General features: G+C 42.0%; 1 protein-coding gene across 9 annotated transcripts in view; it reads left to right on the top strand.

Annotated features, from left to right (window-relative positions):
• Positions 1 to 15103, top strand: part of NR1D2 (nuclear receptor subfamily 1 group D member 2) — a 31037-nt gene extending 15934 nt beyond the window's left edge. For all 9 annotated transcript variants that reach the window (XM_038389521.2, XM_043509024.1, XM_043509029.1 and 6 more), the window contains 5 exons: positions 849 to 993; positions 2549 to 3177; positions 4991 to 5176; positions 9845 to 10055; positions 12133 to 15103. In XM_038389521.2, the coding sequence (XP_038245449.1) occupies positions 849 to 993; positions 2549 to 3177; positions 4991 to 5176; positions 9845 to 10055; positions 12133 to 12329 (1368 nt within the window). In that variant the 3' untranslated portion in view covers positions 12330 to 15103. The remainder of the gene's footprint in view (positions 1 to 848; positions 994 to 2548; positions 3178 to 4990; positions 5177 to 9844; positions 10056 to 12132) is intronic.
• Positions 15104 to 15774: the final 671 nt, after the last annotated feature.

Genomic DNA, 15774 nt, shown 5'->3' with positions numbered 1-15774 from the left:
GTAAAGTATAATAGTCTCCTTTCTGTTGTGGATGCTGGCTAGTTTTCAAATCACTGGGTAGTTAACAATTGGAATCATGGGGTAAGCAGGTGATGATGTTGAAAAGTTAAATTTATATTAATCTATTAAAACATTAATCTGAGAAAGTTCAAAATATACACAGGTTGATTTAAAAAGACAAGCTGCTTGGGAATACACCATTCCTTCCCATCGGAACAACTAAACTAGTTTGCCTGCATGTCCACTGATTTGATCAAAGGTCTGTTCTCAGACACTGGAACACCATGAATGGTCCATTCTGTGAAGGACCTTTTGGCAATAATGGTGTTATATGAAAGCTATTTTCTTGAACGGAGGGGGCTAGACATTGTGCAAGAGGTGGTCTTGTGGCTAAAATACAGGGCTGGGAGTCAGGAGAGCTGGATTCTATTTCTATCCCTGCCACAGATATCCTGTGTGATCTTGGGTAAGTCACTTAACCTCTCAGCTCTGCTGGTTCCCCATCAGTATAATGTGGATAATAATACTGAAGATCCTTGGATCTTAAGTTTTGACTGCTGGGGAAACTTTTAGAATTTATTAGTTAGAAACAACCAGTTATATATAGTTAGAAACAACCAGTTTATTGTATTAATTCTACCGTGTTCTTCCTTACACATTATGCTTCACTGTGCTAACAAAACTGTCTGAGAGAAAACCAGTCATGAGAAGTTGTAAGGTGCTACGAGTGGCGCCTACTTCTTATGGCCCTGAAAGTATATATGAGGAAGTGAAGCTTACTTGCAAATGGCTGGATCTTGATAGAAGATTTGACATGTACGGTAATAGGCTGTGGTTTTTATCTGCAGGGTTTTTTCAGAAGAAGCATTCAGCAAAACATTCAGTATAAGAAGTGCTTGAAGAATACCAACTGCTCTGTAATGAGAATGAATAGGAACAGATGCCAGCAGTGCCGCTTCAAAAAATGTTTGTCTGTTGGAATGTCAAGAGATGGTATGTTCCTAAATTGAATAATGACATTGTAAAAGTGAATTGTGCTGCACATGCCACCCATCTCAAAAGAGAATGTGTCAAAGATCGTAAGGAGGCAGAAACGGACAGTTGAATCCTGTTGTACTCTGACACTGATGTTGTCTCTTACATGTGGATTAGCTAGTCTTTTCACTGTGTGGCTATGTTGAGCACCATATATAAAATAGCTAAGAAAGCCCTCCCTTCTCTGAGCATCTGGACTTGGGATTAATACAATAGGATGTGCTACAGCTGCTAGATGGAGGGACTTGATGGAACAATCTTAGTTTATTTTACTGAGTTAAACACTATTTTAAGCGCCTCTGTGGGTATTAGGCTAGGTTTTGATCTCAGTTACACTGGTGTATATCCAAAATAACATTTTTGGTGGCAGTGGGGTTATTGTGGAGTTACACTGGTGTAACTGAGATAAGAATCTGAACCATCCTGTCCAGAGTATTGCATACGTTTCCTAGGTTTTATTTTTAAACAAAAGGAAATGTTGCCCAAGTTAGCTCTCACTGAAGTCAATAGAAAGACTTTAATAGGAGCTAGGTCAGGCGCACAGCAAGCTATCTTTTTATTGTCACTTAACGTAAGGCTATTACAAAGAGTAGAGTTTCAGGAGTAAGTTTTCAGTGCAAAGAAAAAGCACAGAGCTGCAGTACTTTAATGGTAACTGAAACTGTACTGCTAAATCACCGTACGCCTCACTGAAAGTCTGCCTTGTGCCATGGTTTTTAGTGAGGTGCTGAAAATGTAGATTGTTTGGCTTCCAAAGCACAAAATTTCATTGAGCTGAGAACTCCCCCTCCCCCCCCCCCCACCATGTTTCACTTTTTATTTCCCTCAGATTCATACTGAACAGGAACAAATTTAACACTCATTGGGCAGGGAGAATTAACTTCGAACTTTATTTAAAAGAATTGTGCTGTCATTCTGAGTATCATTGACTACAACCCCTATCGGGCTGTCTACACACAGGCTGGTACCCAATTGATTTAAGTAAACCAGTTTAATTAAATGCCAGACTTCTGGACAAGAACACGTATGTCAGTTTAAAACTGGTTCTGTCGGGTGAACTAGTCCAACAAATGTAAGCTAACGCGATATAAACCAGGTTTAAAGCAATTTCAGACAAAGTTGCACTGATTTAACTACATCAGTTTTAAAGCATACATTTGGGTGCAACTGTGTGTATAGACCAGGCCTGGTTTGGAATAACCAAGAAAAGGGACATACAGATACTTTTGTTATATTATAAATATTTTGCTGCCTTCATTTTACATATAAACAGTGGTGCATAACAAGATGATCTTGGACCCGATTCTAATGTGACACCAGCTTTACACTAGGTTAACTTTACTGACATCAGTGGAGTTACTGCTGATATACAGCCATGCAAATGAGATCAGGATTAGTGTCTGAGCGTAAAAAGGCAAGATTATCTGTTTTGTGGGTAGTGGTTTTCATGACTGAATTTGGTGTGCACATGTGTAACTAAAACCTTTTTTTTTTTTCTTTCTTTCTTTCTTAGCTGTTCGATTTGGCCGCATTCCTAAACATGAAAAACAGAGGATGCTGATTGAAATGCAAAGTGCCATGAAGACCATGATGAACAGCCAGTTCAATGGTCACTTGCCAAATGAAACATTAACAGAACATCAAGAGCAAGCGCTGCCATCGTCTCAAGAACAGCTTACATCCAAACCCCAACAAGAGCTGGAAAACATCAAAAGTCCATCTCCTCCTCCTCCCTCTGACATTGCGAAGGAAGAAGTGATTGGTATGGTGACCAGAGCCCACAAGGACACCTTCATGTACAACCAGGAACAATCAGAAAGCCCAGCTGAGGCCAGGCAGCCCCAGAGCGGGGAAAGAATTCCAAAGAACCCTGAGCAATATAGTTTGAATAGTAACTATTGTAGCAGTGGGCTTAGTGACACCCATTATACTGAAAGTGAGCAACTTCTTGCTGGACAATACAAAGGGAGAAATGTAATGCATTATCCAAATGGGCGCACCGTTTGTTTGACAAATGGCCACTGTATCAACTTTACCAATGGTTATACTCAAAGAATGTGTGAAAGGATCCCAGAAGATGGGTTTCTGGCAAATGAGAACATAAATATATACTCACGCAACACTGGAGGGAGAATGCACCTGGTACAGTAATGTCTGTTGTTGCTGGTTCAGGGAGACATTTTTTCCATGTTTTTTAATCTATAAATACAGATGGGGCCAAATGTAGCCCCAGAATCAGTGAAGTAGCATACAGATGAATTTGGTCCATAGTGGAGACCCAGATAGGACCCAACAGAGTTTAGGGGCAAAGAACTACTAGATACAGATCAGCAGCTTACACTGTGTATGGGATTTGAAATCAAGCAATTTGATACGGTTCTTCTAACAACACTTTTAGCTGCCAGATAGTCTATTTTCAACTAAAGTACATAAAAGATATAGTTGAAAATCGGGTTACAGTAGGTTTCTTGGAAAAGTGAGCCCTATGAATCATTAAATTCTTTTCCACCCTTTTTCTCTTGGGGATAAAACCTTCAAAATAATTTACAAAGTTAGATACACTAACTTGAAATATATTTTAAAAAATATCCAAGTACAAGTTCTGAGGTGCAACTTTGGCCCCCTGGAAGTCAGTGAGGACTTCAATGGGGTCAGGATTTCATCCTTAGAGACAATCTAGTTGATTTAAGTCTGTTTTTACTAGGGTCTTTTAGTACTTGCTCATCTTGTCCGGCAGGTCATTTTTTAATTTTATTTTATTGTTATTAGGGCTAGATTTATTGATTTATTTATTTGAGAGCAGGTGTTTTTATGGAAACTACTTAAAACAGTTGGATTTGGAGGGTTCTAGGCTGTCCACGGCAAACCTATCCTTCTACCCCTACAACAAGTTAAACTCTGAGCCAGTGATAGGATTTACGAGCACGGGTCCCTCCCTTTCTTTATCCCCACTCATCTAGGAGTGTTCAGTAGCAGCATCATACCAGAAAGCATTTCCTTATCGCAGCCTCTTTGATCACCCTAACTGATTTAAGTCAAACAACAATGCTGCATATTTCCCTCCCTTTGCCCCATTTTTAAATCCCCCCTTCCCCTCCCTTAACTTGCAGTAGCTGCCTCCTTTTCCTTAAAGTAGACTCTCTCTTTCTGTCCTTCTAGATGGAACAGACTGGTAGGGGGAACATAGGAAATACTCCAGTTCTTGTTCTGTGATGCTCCATAATTGCAAACCCTCAAGTACAAATTGGCTAAATTTTTCCACCTCCTAATTTTTGACAATCCTTCAAGCTTTTCTCAGCTTCCTGAGAATCCCCTTATTTGTAAGCTACTTCTTTACTGATGTGGCCAGTGCCTAGTCCAGCAGGGCTCAGACCTCCAGTTGTCGCTGTAGGCTTTACAGCGTTACTAAGTAGTCTCAGTCTTGTTAGTCTGCCTAGATTTCAGACAAGTCTGGTGTATCATGATTACTCTCCTAAACTCTGAGCAGAGCTTGCTTGACACTGGGGTTTCTTTGTCACAGCTGTCCTTGAGATGACAGCCAGGGTCTGAACATGCTTTCCCACTAGCATTCTCTTCCCCGCCCATTCCAGCAGTAAAAAAGCAGTTTAGATTCTTTGATCCTGGTTTACGGAGGAGTAAGTGAGGGCAGATTCAGGGATAACTATAGAAGCCAAAGAGAGAGAGATCAGAAATGGGGTGTTCAGTTTCGATTCCCTGCATGGTAGCAGCTTTCCCTAATTACATTGTTGGAGCAGCCAAAGTTAGCAAAATTTTAAACTGATATTTAATGGAGCTGCATGAAATATCCCTGTTACTTAACTAATGAATATTTCTATTTTATCTGTTGTATCATTAGCACGATGATTTCCTAAGCAACGAGTCTGTTTCTTTCAAAGATTGGTTAAAATGTGGAATATAATTTGAAGAGGGTTTTTTGTGTGTGTGCAAATTCTAGGTTTGTCCAATGAGCAAGACTCCCTTTGTGGACCCAAGTAAGTCTGGCCATGAAGTCTGGGAAGAATTTTCAATGAGCTTCACCCCTGCAGTGAAAGAAGTGGTGGAGTTCGCAAAACGCATTCCAGGGTTCCGAGATCTTTCCCAGCACGACCAGGTCAATCTTCTAAAGGCTGGGACATTTGAGGTGAGAATCACAGTAAATGCCTTGCCAACATCATTCATGCTTTAGATGTTGGGCTGACTGACCAGCAATCTTATGCCTTATTAATAGAGATGCATGTGTCTCGATCTAGAATCAGATTTCCCCCAGGATATGCGATTGCTCCGTTAGAGAGATGGAGCCAGATCCTCAATGGGTATAATGGCATATAACCATTAAGGTCAATAAAGCTATAACAGATAACACCAGCTGAGGATCTTGTTCGCATCTGGAGCCTGTTAATTTAACTTAAGCCCCAGCAGGATTCATGGTTTTGTGTCAGCTCAGCAAAACTTTTCAATCAGAAACCCTTTTCCCAGACTTAGACAGCTGAGAACTCTACTCCACCTCCTCCCTCACCCCAGAACTCATCATTTATTTATTTTAAATAGCTACCTGCAAGCAGCAACCTTGCTTCTGTGGATCTAATCTGAATTATTCGCTCCCTGTTCTGCACCTGTTCCCTCTGCTGTCTGAAGTCTCTCCTGCAGAAAGACCTGATGGGGCTAGAGTGATTCCATCTGTGCAGGAGTCCCTCCGGTGGTAACCGGGGGTACTGCAGTCACTGGAGTCTCTAGTATACCTGGTGTCACTAGCTGGAACTTTACTCAGCAATATAATAGCTACACTGTAGATCAGAGCTGGGCAAACTATGGCCCGGAGGGCCTCCAGATGTTTTAATTTGGCTCTCGAGCTCCCGCTGGGGAGCAGGGTCCAGGACTTGCCCTGCTCCAGCTGGGGAGTGGGGTCAGGGGCTTGCCCCACTCCACGCCGCTCCCAGAAGCAGCAGCATGCCCCCCTCCAGCTCCTACGTGTAGTGGTAGCCAGGGGGCTCCGCACACTGCCCGTTGCTCCAAGTGCTGCCTCCGCAGCTCCCATTGGCCAGGAATTGTGGCCAATGGGAGCTGTGGGGCAGTGTTTGTGGACTGGGCGGTGCCCGTGGACAGGGCAGCACACAGAGCCAGAGGGGGGACATTCTGCTGCTTCTGGGAGCTGCTTGAGGTAAGCGCCACCCGGAGCCTGCACCCCTGACCCTCTCCCATGCCCCAACTTCTTGCCCCACCCCTATTTCCCTCCCAGGCACTGAGCCCCTCAGTCCCAGCCCGGAGCACCCTCTTGCACTCCCAACCCCTCGTCCCCAGCCCCACCCCACAGCCCACACCTCCAGCCGGAGCTCTCACTTTCCCCACTGCTTCCCAACCCCCTGCCGCAGTCTGGAGCCCCCTCCGGCATCCTGAACGCCTCATTTCTGGCCTCACCCTAGAGCCCGCATCCCATCCTGCACCCCAGCCACCAGTTTCATGAGCGTTCATGGCCTGCCATACAATTTCCATACCTAGATGTGGCCCTCAGGCCAAAAAGTTTGCCCACCCCTGCTGTAGGTACTATATAGTGTCTGCAGTGTGGCTGATAGTTGGGTCATTAGTAGTGGGCCTTAGCACCACCAGCTCTTTATGACAAGACATGCTTACATATGCTCGTTATGTACTGTACATAAATTGGCATCAGCTGGTTAATAATGCAAGGACTCCTGATGTGGTGTTACAACTAGTCAGTGGCTCTCACTTGATGACCTTTATTTAGGGACCTGTCCTCCTGTGTGTGTGATGCACACTATTATTAGTGGAGTTAAAGCTTGCATGACTGGAGGAGACCTGACCCCACAGAATTCAAGGTCTCGTTCAGACAGGTCTGGTTTCTGTAACACTTCTTTTTAAGCAGGGATATAGGACTGTGTGTTTACTTGCATTGAAGATATTATTTTCTCCTGAAAGTTGTTGGGTCCCTTGCTTTCTTCACTGATAATGCATTAAATTATACAGCTCTAGAATGGTCAGTTGTTGGAGTGAGAGGTACGTGTTACACTGTGAAACTCAGACCCAGGTCCTGGCCTCTCTGTGTTAGTTTCTCTTTGCTTCTGACTGCTCCCCCTTCCAGTGCCCTGCCTTATGTTTTCATTACCATATTTGTACTTAGCCTACAATATCACCTCTCCCCAGCACATCTTTGCCTGCAGTAACCATTAAAACTCCTGCTCGATTTACACAAAAAGACTGATCCCTGTTTGAAAAATTCTTAATGTTTTAGGCTCTGCTCAGGTTCCACAGAGCAGAGACCTTCATCAAGCAGGGGGATAACTTAAAACAGAACCACCACATTAGCAAGTTTAAACCTTCCCTCTGGCACTTCAGCACTTGAACTTGTGAGCCCCATTCATCTTTCTTCACGCCAGTGATCAGCATCATCAGTAAAATGTTTCCATATGCAAAGGCACCCTCCGTGTTCAGACGTATCCTTGGAAAATAATAAATAGCCCTAGCTGGCCACGTGCTTACCTTTATTCCCTTGTTTATGTATAACAATGTAATGAATAGTTAGATGTCAGTGGGACGGTACCAATGTCAAAAGGCCTCTGGGCGTCTGAACAAAATTTAAATGCAAAACCAAAATTACAATAGTCGAAAGTGATAAGCCTGTGAAAGACAATCCCAAGAGTCACTGAATTTGTGGTTAATATAGATTGGAACATCGGGGAGCCAAATTTTCTAAATACAGCCTCTCTTTGTACAAGTACAGTCACTTGTGTGTAGTTTTGTGCGTGAGTACTTGTACATGAGTACAAATGAGATACCTTCCAAGACACAGTCATGCACAAGCACAAATGGTTGAGGCCCCTTTTGAAAACACCAGTTTGACATACTGCCTAAAATTCCTATCTGGAGTCTAGATTTTATTTTACACTCTGGATTTTAGCTCTGGCTCCTCCCCTGGTGTAAACAAGCATAGCCTCAAGCACTTCAGTTGAACTGTGCTGGTTTACAGCAGCTGAGGAGAGGGCCATATGGTTTGAAGACCAGAATTAATGCCCTGTTCACCTAGAAGAATCATTATTTTAGGCTACAGAGTAGCAGCCGTGTTATTTTAGGCTAGTGACTCCACGCTTCTGAAGCTCAATCCTGTGAAGTTCTGAGCATTTTCAGTTTCCAGAGAAAATGGTGGAGGCAGGGGGTGTTCAGCACCTTGCAGTGAAATTCCCCTCTGCAGCAGGCCAGTCCCAGACTGTTTATGTCCCATTTAAACTGTAGTTTGCAGGCTTCATTGGTGCATAGGCTTCTTCATGATGCTAAAATTCACCACAGCATATATTTCTCTGTTGAAAGTGAACCCATAATATTATAGTGCTCATGGGCCAGATCCATAAGGGTATTTAGGTGCCTTACTGCCTCTATAGGCACCTGAGTCCACCATTTAGGTGCCAGTTATAACTTGTCAGTCAGTGCTCAGCTGTTGCCTAACCACATAGAGTTTCCATCTGCAGGCGTGCACAGAGCCACCTAGGTCCTGATGCTGTCCTACAGCTAACAAGCTGCACCAAACCCTTGCTTAAACAGAAGTCTCTAGATTGCCCCTCCTCCCCCATGTCCCCAGTGAGGCCCACTCCTAGAGGCATTCTCAGAGCACACTTAAGATCCGCTGTTCGTCATAAGAGACAACCGGGACGGGATTAAGTTGTGTGAGTAGGGCACACCCCTGGGATGTGGGAGACCCAGGTTCAGATTCCTGTTCCAATGAATAGCTGATAAACGGAATAACTTCAAGAGGAGAGATTGACCAAGCCCCCAGAAAAGCCAGGAGCCTGGTGGTTAGGGCAAGCACTTGGGATGTGGGTCATGTTGGTTCATGCCCCTGCTCCAAATCAGACAAAACAGAGATTTGAAATCAGGCCTCCCGTAGCACAGATAAGAGCTCTAACAACTGGGTGATCAGCTGTGTGGGTGTGTCTCATTTTTGATGAGAAAGGTCTTGGGTTTGGACTGCTGGGGCATGGGCTGACCTGGCTTAGGTGCTTAACTCCAGGAGAGAGTCCAGCTGAGAATCGTGAGCCGAAGGATGTGCCTAGCTTTAGCCTGTCAGTCAGTTGCCTAAGGCCCAGATCATAGGAGTTAGGCACTCAAATGCATTTGTGGATCTGGTCCTAATCTCCCTCCCATTCAGCATTTCACACCAGGTGGCTCCCCCACAACTTACTGGCCTTCAAGGATCCCTTTCCTAAGCACCTAACCTAGCATTATACAGGTGTCCTGGTGCTACCAAGAGTCCCTGCCCAAAGAACTTACACTTTGACGTAAGACAAAAGACGACAGGTAGATACAGACAGATGGGGTAGTGCAAGTAAACAGTAAGACAGTACTGGTCAGGGTGACAGGCAGTCTCTGCACACCAGCAGCCTACTTTGATTTTGAGAGGGGAAAAAAATCAAGGCCATAACACAAAGCAAGGAGTTAGACATCTTAAAATGAAGTTTGTTTTAGTTTATCCAAGTCAGAAAGTAGCAGTTCTGCACATTGTATTTAAACCATGGAACATGTCGGGGGTTGTTAAACATTGAGCAAATGGAACCTTACTAGCCATGCCACATGGAAAAAATTCACAGTGCAGCTGAGAACAAGGAGGCAAAGTTTATTCTTTGCCTTATTCTCCCAGATTTCAGGGACGTAGCTTGCATCATTCTTTAGAGCTAAGTGGGGTATTGTCTATTTCTAATCAAAATGATAAGTGATAGGAATGAACTATTAGATAGTTGTAAAATTAGTTTATTTTCTCTTAGAGCTATACAAATCTACCTATATTTTCTTTTCTGTCTTTTGCCAGGTTTTAATGGTACGGTTTGCATCTTTATTTGATGCAAAGGAACGTACTGTCACCTTCCTTAGTGGAAAGAAGTACAGTGTGGATGATCTGCATTCAATGGGAGCTGGCGATCTACTCAACTCCATGTTTGAATTTAGCGAGAAACTAAGTGGCCTGCAACTTAATGATGAGGAAATGAGTTTGTTTACAGCAGTTGTCCTGGTCTCTGCTGGTAAGGAAAGAAAGTTAATCTATACCTTTGCCAGACTTTGAATACAGTTGTCATTAGAGTGAAGGCCCCTGTAAAATATATACCTTAAGCCTAATTAAGTTGGCTTGAAGGATTTAATGGTCCTTTTCTAAATTCTTGGCGGCCTGTAGTTTAAACTTTGATAGCTCTGGACAAGGGGAAATTGCATATGTGAAAAACAGTTCTGATTTGCAGATATTTAGGACTTTTCTACTATTACTATGGAACCCAAACTTCTGTTTAAAAGAAAAATATCTGGCTTTTTCTGCTGCTGTCTCACTGCTGTAGTAAAATATCCTTTCCAAAAAGTGTCAGCAGCCAGACAAATAATAGGTTGAGAGTGAGAACTATGGGCCCGATTTTCCCCTCGCTTATGCCAGTTTTACACAGGTGTAACTTGACTTCTGGGAAGTTAATCCTGACTTACACCAGCGTGGGTAATTGGAGAACCAGGTCCTTTTTACCTCAGAGATGTCTTCAAAGCCTGGTACATAGCTTAGTAGTTTCACTTTTTTTGGTAAAGTCTCTATCCTGCAATTGGATCGGAATCTCTATTAGCAATAGGGTTGTCTACATCATGAACCATACCTTGTGCATTGAAGAGCTTGTCAAGTCTTTAAAATGATGACCAACCTTAACTATTGAAATCAGTGGGAATTGATGACACTCAATTCTTTGGTGGAACTGACCCAGTTTTCCTGAAATGGTCACTTTTAGTCTATCTGGAACTTGACAAAATACTTTAAAGACCATCAAATTGTGTTTTCTGCTGCCATAAAATGCTAAAATATCAGAGTTGAGATTTGGGCCTCAAGTTGCATTCCTGCCACATCCCAAACTCCCAATATGGTTCCTAGTATCACTGGGAGTTTCCAGGGTGTGAGGAATGCAGGACATTAAGGACAATGCCCTTAAACAGTTCCCAGGTTATTGATTTTTGAGTACACCATCAGACCTAGCAATTCATTTTCTAAGGGCCATATGGGTGAGCAGTTATTCACTTGAATAGTCCCACTGGTGAGTAATCCCATTCTCTCCAATGTTGTTGCTGTGATACACTAAGTGTTTAAAAAACCAAAACAGCACCATTAGATGGAGGCTGCTGGGCAGCTTCTACAGCTGTTTGGGAATGCAGCTTATTCTCTCCTTGTCCCCCATTTTGCTAGCCAATACATAAGAGAAGCTGGAGCAGTGGCCATGCCTCCATTCGCATCCACCTTTGGGATTCCACGTGCTCCCAAGTGTACAAGAGCTGCATTTCTGTCTGAGCCATGTGAGTGTGGGGAGAAGGCTCCTTAGATGCTCTCACAAACTGCACCCACGTTCTGTGTTTGAGACAGGCAGAATCTGAGTGGAATATTTTTTCTTGAAAAAGGGAAGGATGTTGAGAGCTTTAGATAGTAAACATGTTCTAGTGCAGCAGTCTCCCGGGACGTGTTCTGTTCTCAATGCTGGCTAACTAACTATATAACTTGAGATAGGGCCCAGTCCTATAAAGTGTTGAACTGGCTCTGCTTCCATTCATCAGTGGCTGCTGAACCAAACACTTGGCTCAAATAGCTTCCCCAAGATGATGATAGTCAAAAACAGGACTTTAGAGCTAGGCTCTTAAATTCTTTCTTTGACCTGATTTTCTGCAGTGCTGAGCACTTGCGGTTCCTGTTGAAGTCAGTGGAAGCTGCTGGCTGTGCAGCACCTCCAAAATGTTAGGCTACTTTCATTATACAGCTAAGGCCCTGATTCAGCAAAGCACTTTAGCCCATACTTTCCTTCAAGCATGTGCTTAAATCCATCTCTCTTCAGTAAAGTACATAAGTGCTTTGCTTTGCTGAATAGAGATGGGACTGCTTGCCTGTGTCTGAGATTTGCTGAATCTGGGCCTAAATAAGGATGTGGGAGACTCGCTTGAGCCACCCAGGTTTGAAAGTCTTGGCTCACATTTTTTCCTATATTGGTTGATATGGACAACTGACTTGTAACTGCTTTTTATCTGCAAGCTATGACTGCCTGGCTTTTCTCCCACTTGTTTTTTTTTTTTTCTCCCTCCCTTTCCCTTTAGATCGATCTGGAATAGAAAATGTTAACTCTGTGGAGGCGCTGCAGGAGACACTAATTCGTGCACTAAGGACCTTAATTATGAAAAACCATCCAAACGAAGCCTCTATTTTTACAAAACTTCTTTTGAAATTACCCGACTTGCGTTCCTTAAACAACATGCACTCTGAGGAACTCTTGGCCTTTAAAGTTCACCAATAGGCCTTTAGCTTTTATTTATACATGAACTTGCCCCATGTTAAGCTGTATATTTTGTGCTAAAATACTTATTTATATGTTTGTACCACTTGTTGGAGAAGAAAACCTCATTGACTCTTAGTGATTGGTAGATACTCCGTAACCCTGCAATAACATTTCAGAGTGAATACGTTCAGTGGTTAGTGACGTGGCATTCAGAGTTCATCAAGATGTCCAGAATCATCAGTATGTTGACTGTAAAGTTTTTCACTCAACAGAAAGACCTGTCAGCTTCCTCTGGTGAAAATCAAAAGCATGGTAACTGTGTGGGAAATGAGAGAAATGACAGTTGGGCTTTCCCATATCTAATTCATATAGTCTTGCTTGTCTGGAAAGCTCTTACTAATTCACTAATGACTATATAACGTACAGAATTGTGTGTGTGTGTGTGTGTGTGTGTATATATATATACACACACATATATATATTTGTGTATGTATATAAATTGTTCTACATAAAAATATAGACATAATTTCTTCACAATATTTTAAACTGTGAAGGAGTTAAACTTGCAAAAGCAGGTGATCTATGGAAGAACCAAAATAGATGCACTTTGTGTATTGCTGAACTAATTATCTGACCATTTATAATTTTTAGAAAACAGCAAATCTGCATTGATATGCTATATTTGTTAATAAAAGAAATACTGTGGCCCCAAAATTGCAGTCAGGTCCAACTTTATAACGAGAACTATTAACTGAAAGAGAATTGTTCAGGGTACTAATTAGATTGATTATCTGTTGCAGCTAAGGTTCTTACCTTGTGCTGATAGTGGCTAAAAAGCTGTTGGACACTAGCATAGCTGATGAGCAACAGAATCCATCAATTCCTCCTAAAGAATCAAAGAAAAATTTCAGGAAAAGTGTATCCATCTAATATCCAGATTGCAGGGTTGTTTTTTTTTTCTTTGGGTTTGTTTTTTTTTTTGCATGTATATTTCTGTGTCCATTTCCTTCTTACACTACACCAATTTGCTACTTGACTGCTCAAGAAGATTTGAATACAGAGCTGTGAGAGACACCTTGGTCTTTTCATGTTGTTTTACCGCCAACCTTAATCTGTATATAAATATTGGAGCTGTATGCTTTTTAAAGGACATTTTTTGTGTACGCAAAACAAGTGCACTCGATGGTTGGATATCATGACTCGCTTAACAAAACAGAGAGTTTTAGGGGTTTGGGGCTCTGTTTATTCCAGACAGAAAAATTCCCAGACTTGAGGGTCTGTTTTGTATTCTGCTACTTTCCACCCTAAAAGGGGGAGAGGGGGAATGTTCCTCATGGAGTTGAGTTTCTTCTGTTATAACAGGAAGTGATACCACAGACTCCTGATTTAAAAAGCCAAAGCAGTAATGTTATAAATAGTCATGTTACTGTCATATACTGTGGGAGCAGAAAATGCTCTTTTTACTTTCATGTTTAGTTGACTGATGTTCAAGTTTGACCCTCTAAGGTCTTAAAATTGTGTAACACTAACTGTTGTCAACTGATAGAGGGTTGTTGCTAAAGGGTTAATGTGATGTGGAAGGGCACAATCCCTCAAACCTTCTGATGGCAGAACTCCCATTAACCTTGCAGGTTCAAAACGCTATGGACTTCTGCAAAGCCAGTTGAAGTCATTACGAGTCTTCCCAATGACTTCAGTGGGATTTGGATCAGGCCCTGGAGATCTGATCCTGCACCATGCAAGACAATGGCAATTTTGTCGCTAACAGCAGTGGTGGGGGTGAGAGGTTTGGGCTGCACTGTAGCATGAACATGGGGTCATCAGTTTTTAAGCAGAAATCTCAGTTGAAAGGGATGAGTTCTGCCCAAAAGTGAATGGCAAGGGAGTCAAACTAAAGGGGATCTGGAAAGAGTGCAGCTATATCCTTGCTTTGCCAAAAAGCAGAGGGGCGCAGCCTTTCCCAATAGCTCCCCCTCCTCCTCAGCTGGTGGGGTGAGAGGCTCCTTCTGCTTCAAACTACTTCAACCACTGGAGAACAGCCTTCTTTTTTTTAAATGTTTTCAGCAGATTACATTTCTAGGGCATTTCCCCCTCATTTCTGTAAACACTGCATTCAACCAATATTATTAGTTTTAAAGCTTCACTGACGTGTATTCTAAAATGCACATTTATAAAAGGACACAATTTGTTGCTTGCATCATTTGTTTCTGCAAGGAGTCAAGGTGGCTCTTTTATATACCCTGTTTCAAAAGTGACGGTCAAACTGACGCCTGATTTTTGGCTTCTTATAGAGGCCTCCTCACCATCTCTCTCTTTCTTTCTTTTAAAACTTTTATATTAAGCCTTTAGGAATGTATAAGCAGGACTGTGTAAGTATTGCTTATTAAAATATTAATTAGATAGATATTCTGATGTGTGCAGTTTCATTTGAATGAAATCTTCCTACATGTAATGCAAATAGAACTTGTATCAGCTGAAATCCCCCAGTTTCATGCCAAAAGGTTTAATGAAAAAGAAAAAGCTATTCAAAATGGCTCATATTTTGTGAACTCCATAACTGAACTTCAAAAAGAAGTTACATTAGCCATGTATTGTGAGCTCATTCTTTTACTGTGTCACTGGTTATACACTTGTTAAATGCTGAGATAATAGTCTTCATGCAAGACATTTATGAGTACTGTAGATGGGACTTTGCGGAACGATTAATATTACGTACTGTATGAATTTATTGAAATGTTACTGATTGTACAGGTTTGAAAAGATTAAATATGGGCATTATGTTAGCAAACAAAGCTGTTTCCATGCTGTTGTGTATCTCTATACATATAAAGTCTATATGGGGGAGGAACAGTACATATGCCGAGGCACAATGAATCAGAATGCCAGCTGGTGTAAGGTCAGTGGCGCTACGCTGATTTGCAGTGGTATAAGATACTGATTTTTCCTGCAAGGTGGATGAATGCTTGGTTACTTGAAGATTTATGATTACAAACAGGGTAGGAATAGATTTCTATCATTTTAATACTAATTTAAAATCTCTTCACTGCATTATAACAGGTTTCAGAGTAGCAGCCGTGTTAGTCTGTATTTGCAAAAAAGAAAAGGAGTACTTGTGGCACCTTAGAGACTAACAAATTTAACTAAGGTGCCACAAGTACTCCTTTTCTTCACTTCATTATAACTGAGTAGGGTACATGGTTTGTTTTCCGTAAAGCTAGTCTCAGGGAGACAAGTGTGCCCAAAAGCAACTGATGAGCTTTGTTATTTCCAATTTAAAATTTGCGGATTGTCAATGAAGAGTTTATCATTTCAAGCTATCGGTTCTGGAGAGCTGGGAACACAATTTAAAGGGGCACTGTCAAACTTCCCTGAAAATTGTGCAGCTGCTGCTGCTAAACAAAATCACACACACCAAAGCCACCATTATTGAAAGAAAATAGAGAAAACTCTTGCCATTTTGCTT

This window comes from Dermochelys coriacea, chromosome 2 (genome assembly GCF_009764565.3).
Source record: "Dermochelys coriacea isolate rDerCor1 chromosome 2, rDerCor1.pri.v4, whole genome shotgun sequence".
Classification (NCBI taxonomy): Eukaryota; Metazoa; Chordata; order Testudines; family Dermochelyidae; genus Dermochelys; species Dermochelys coriacea.
The sequence above is the reverse complement of the archived record's forward strand: the minus strand, read 5'-3'. Positions and strand labels throughout refer to the sequence as shown.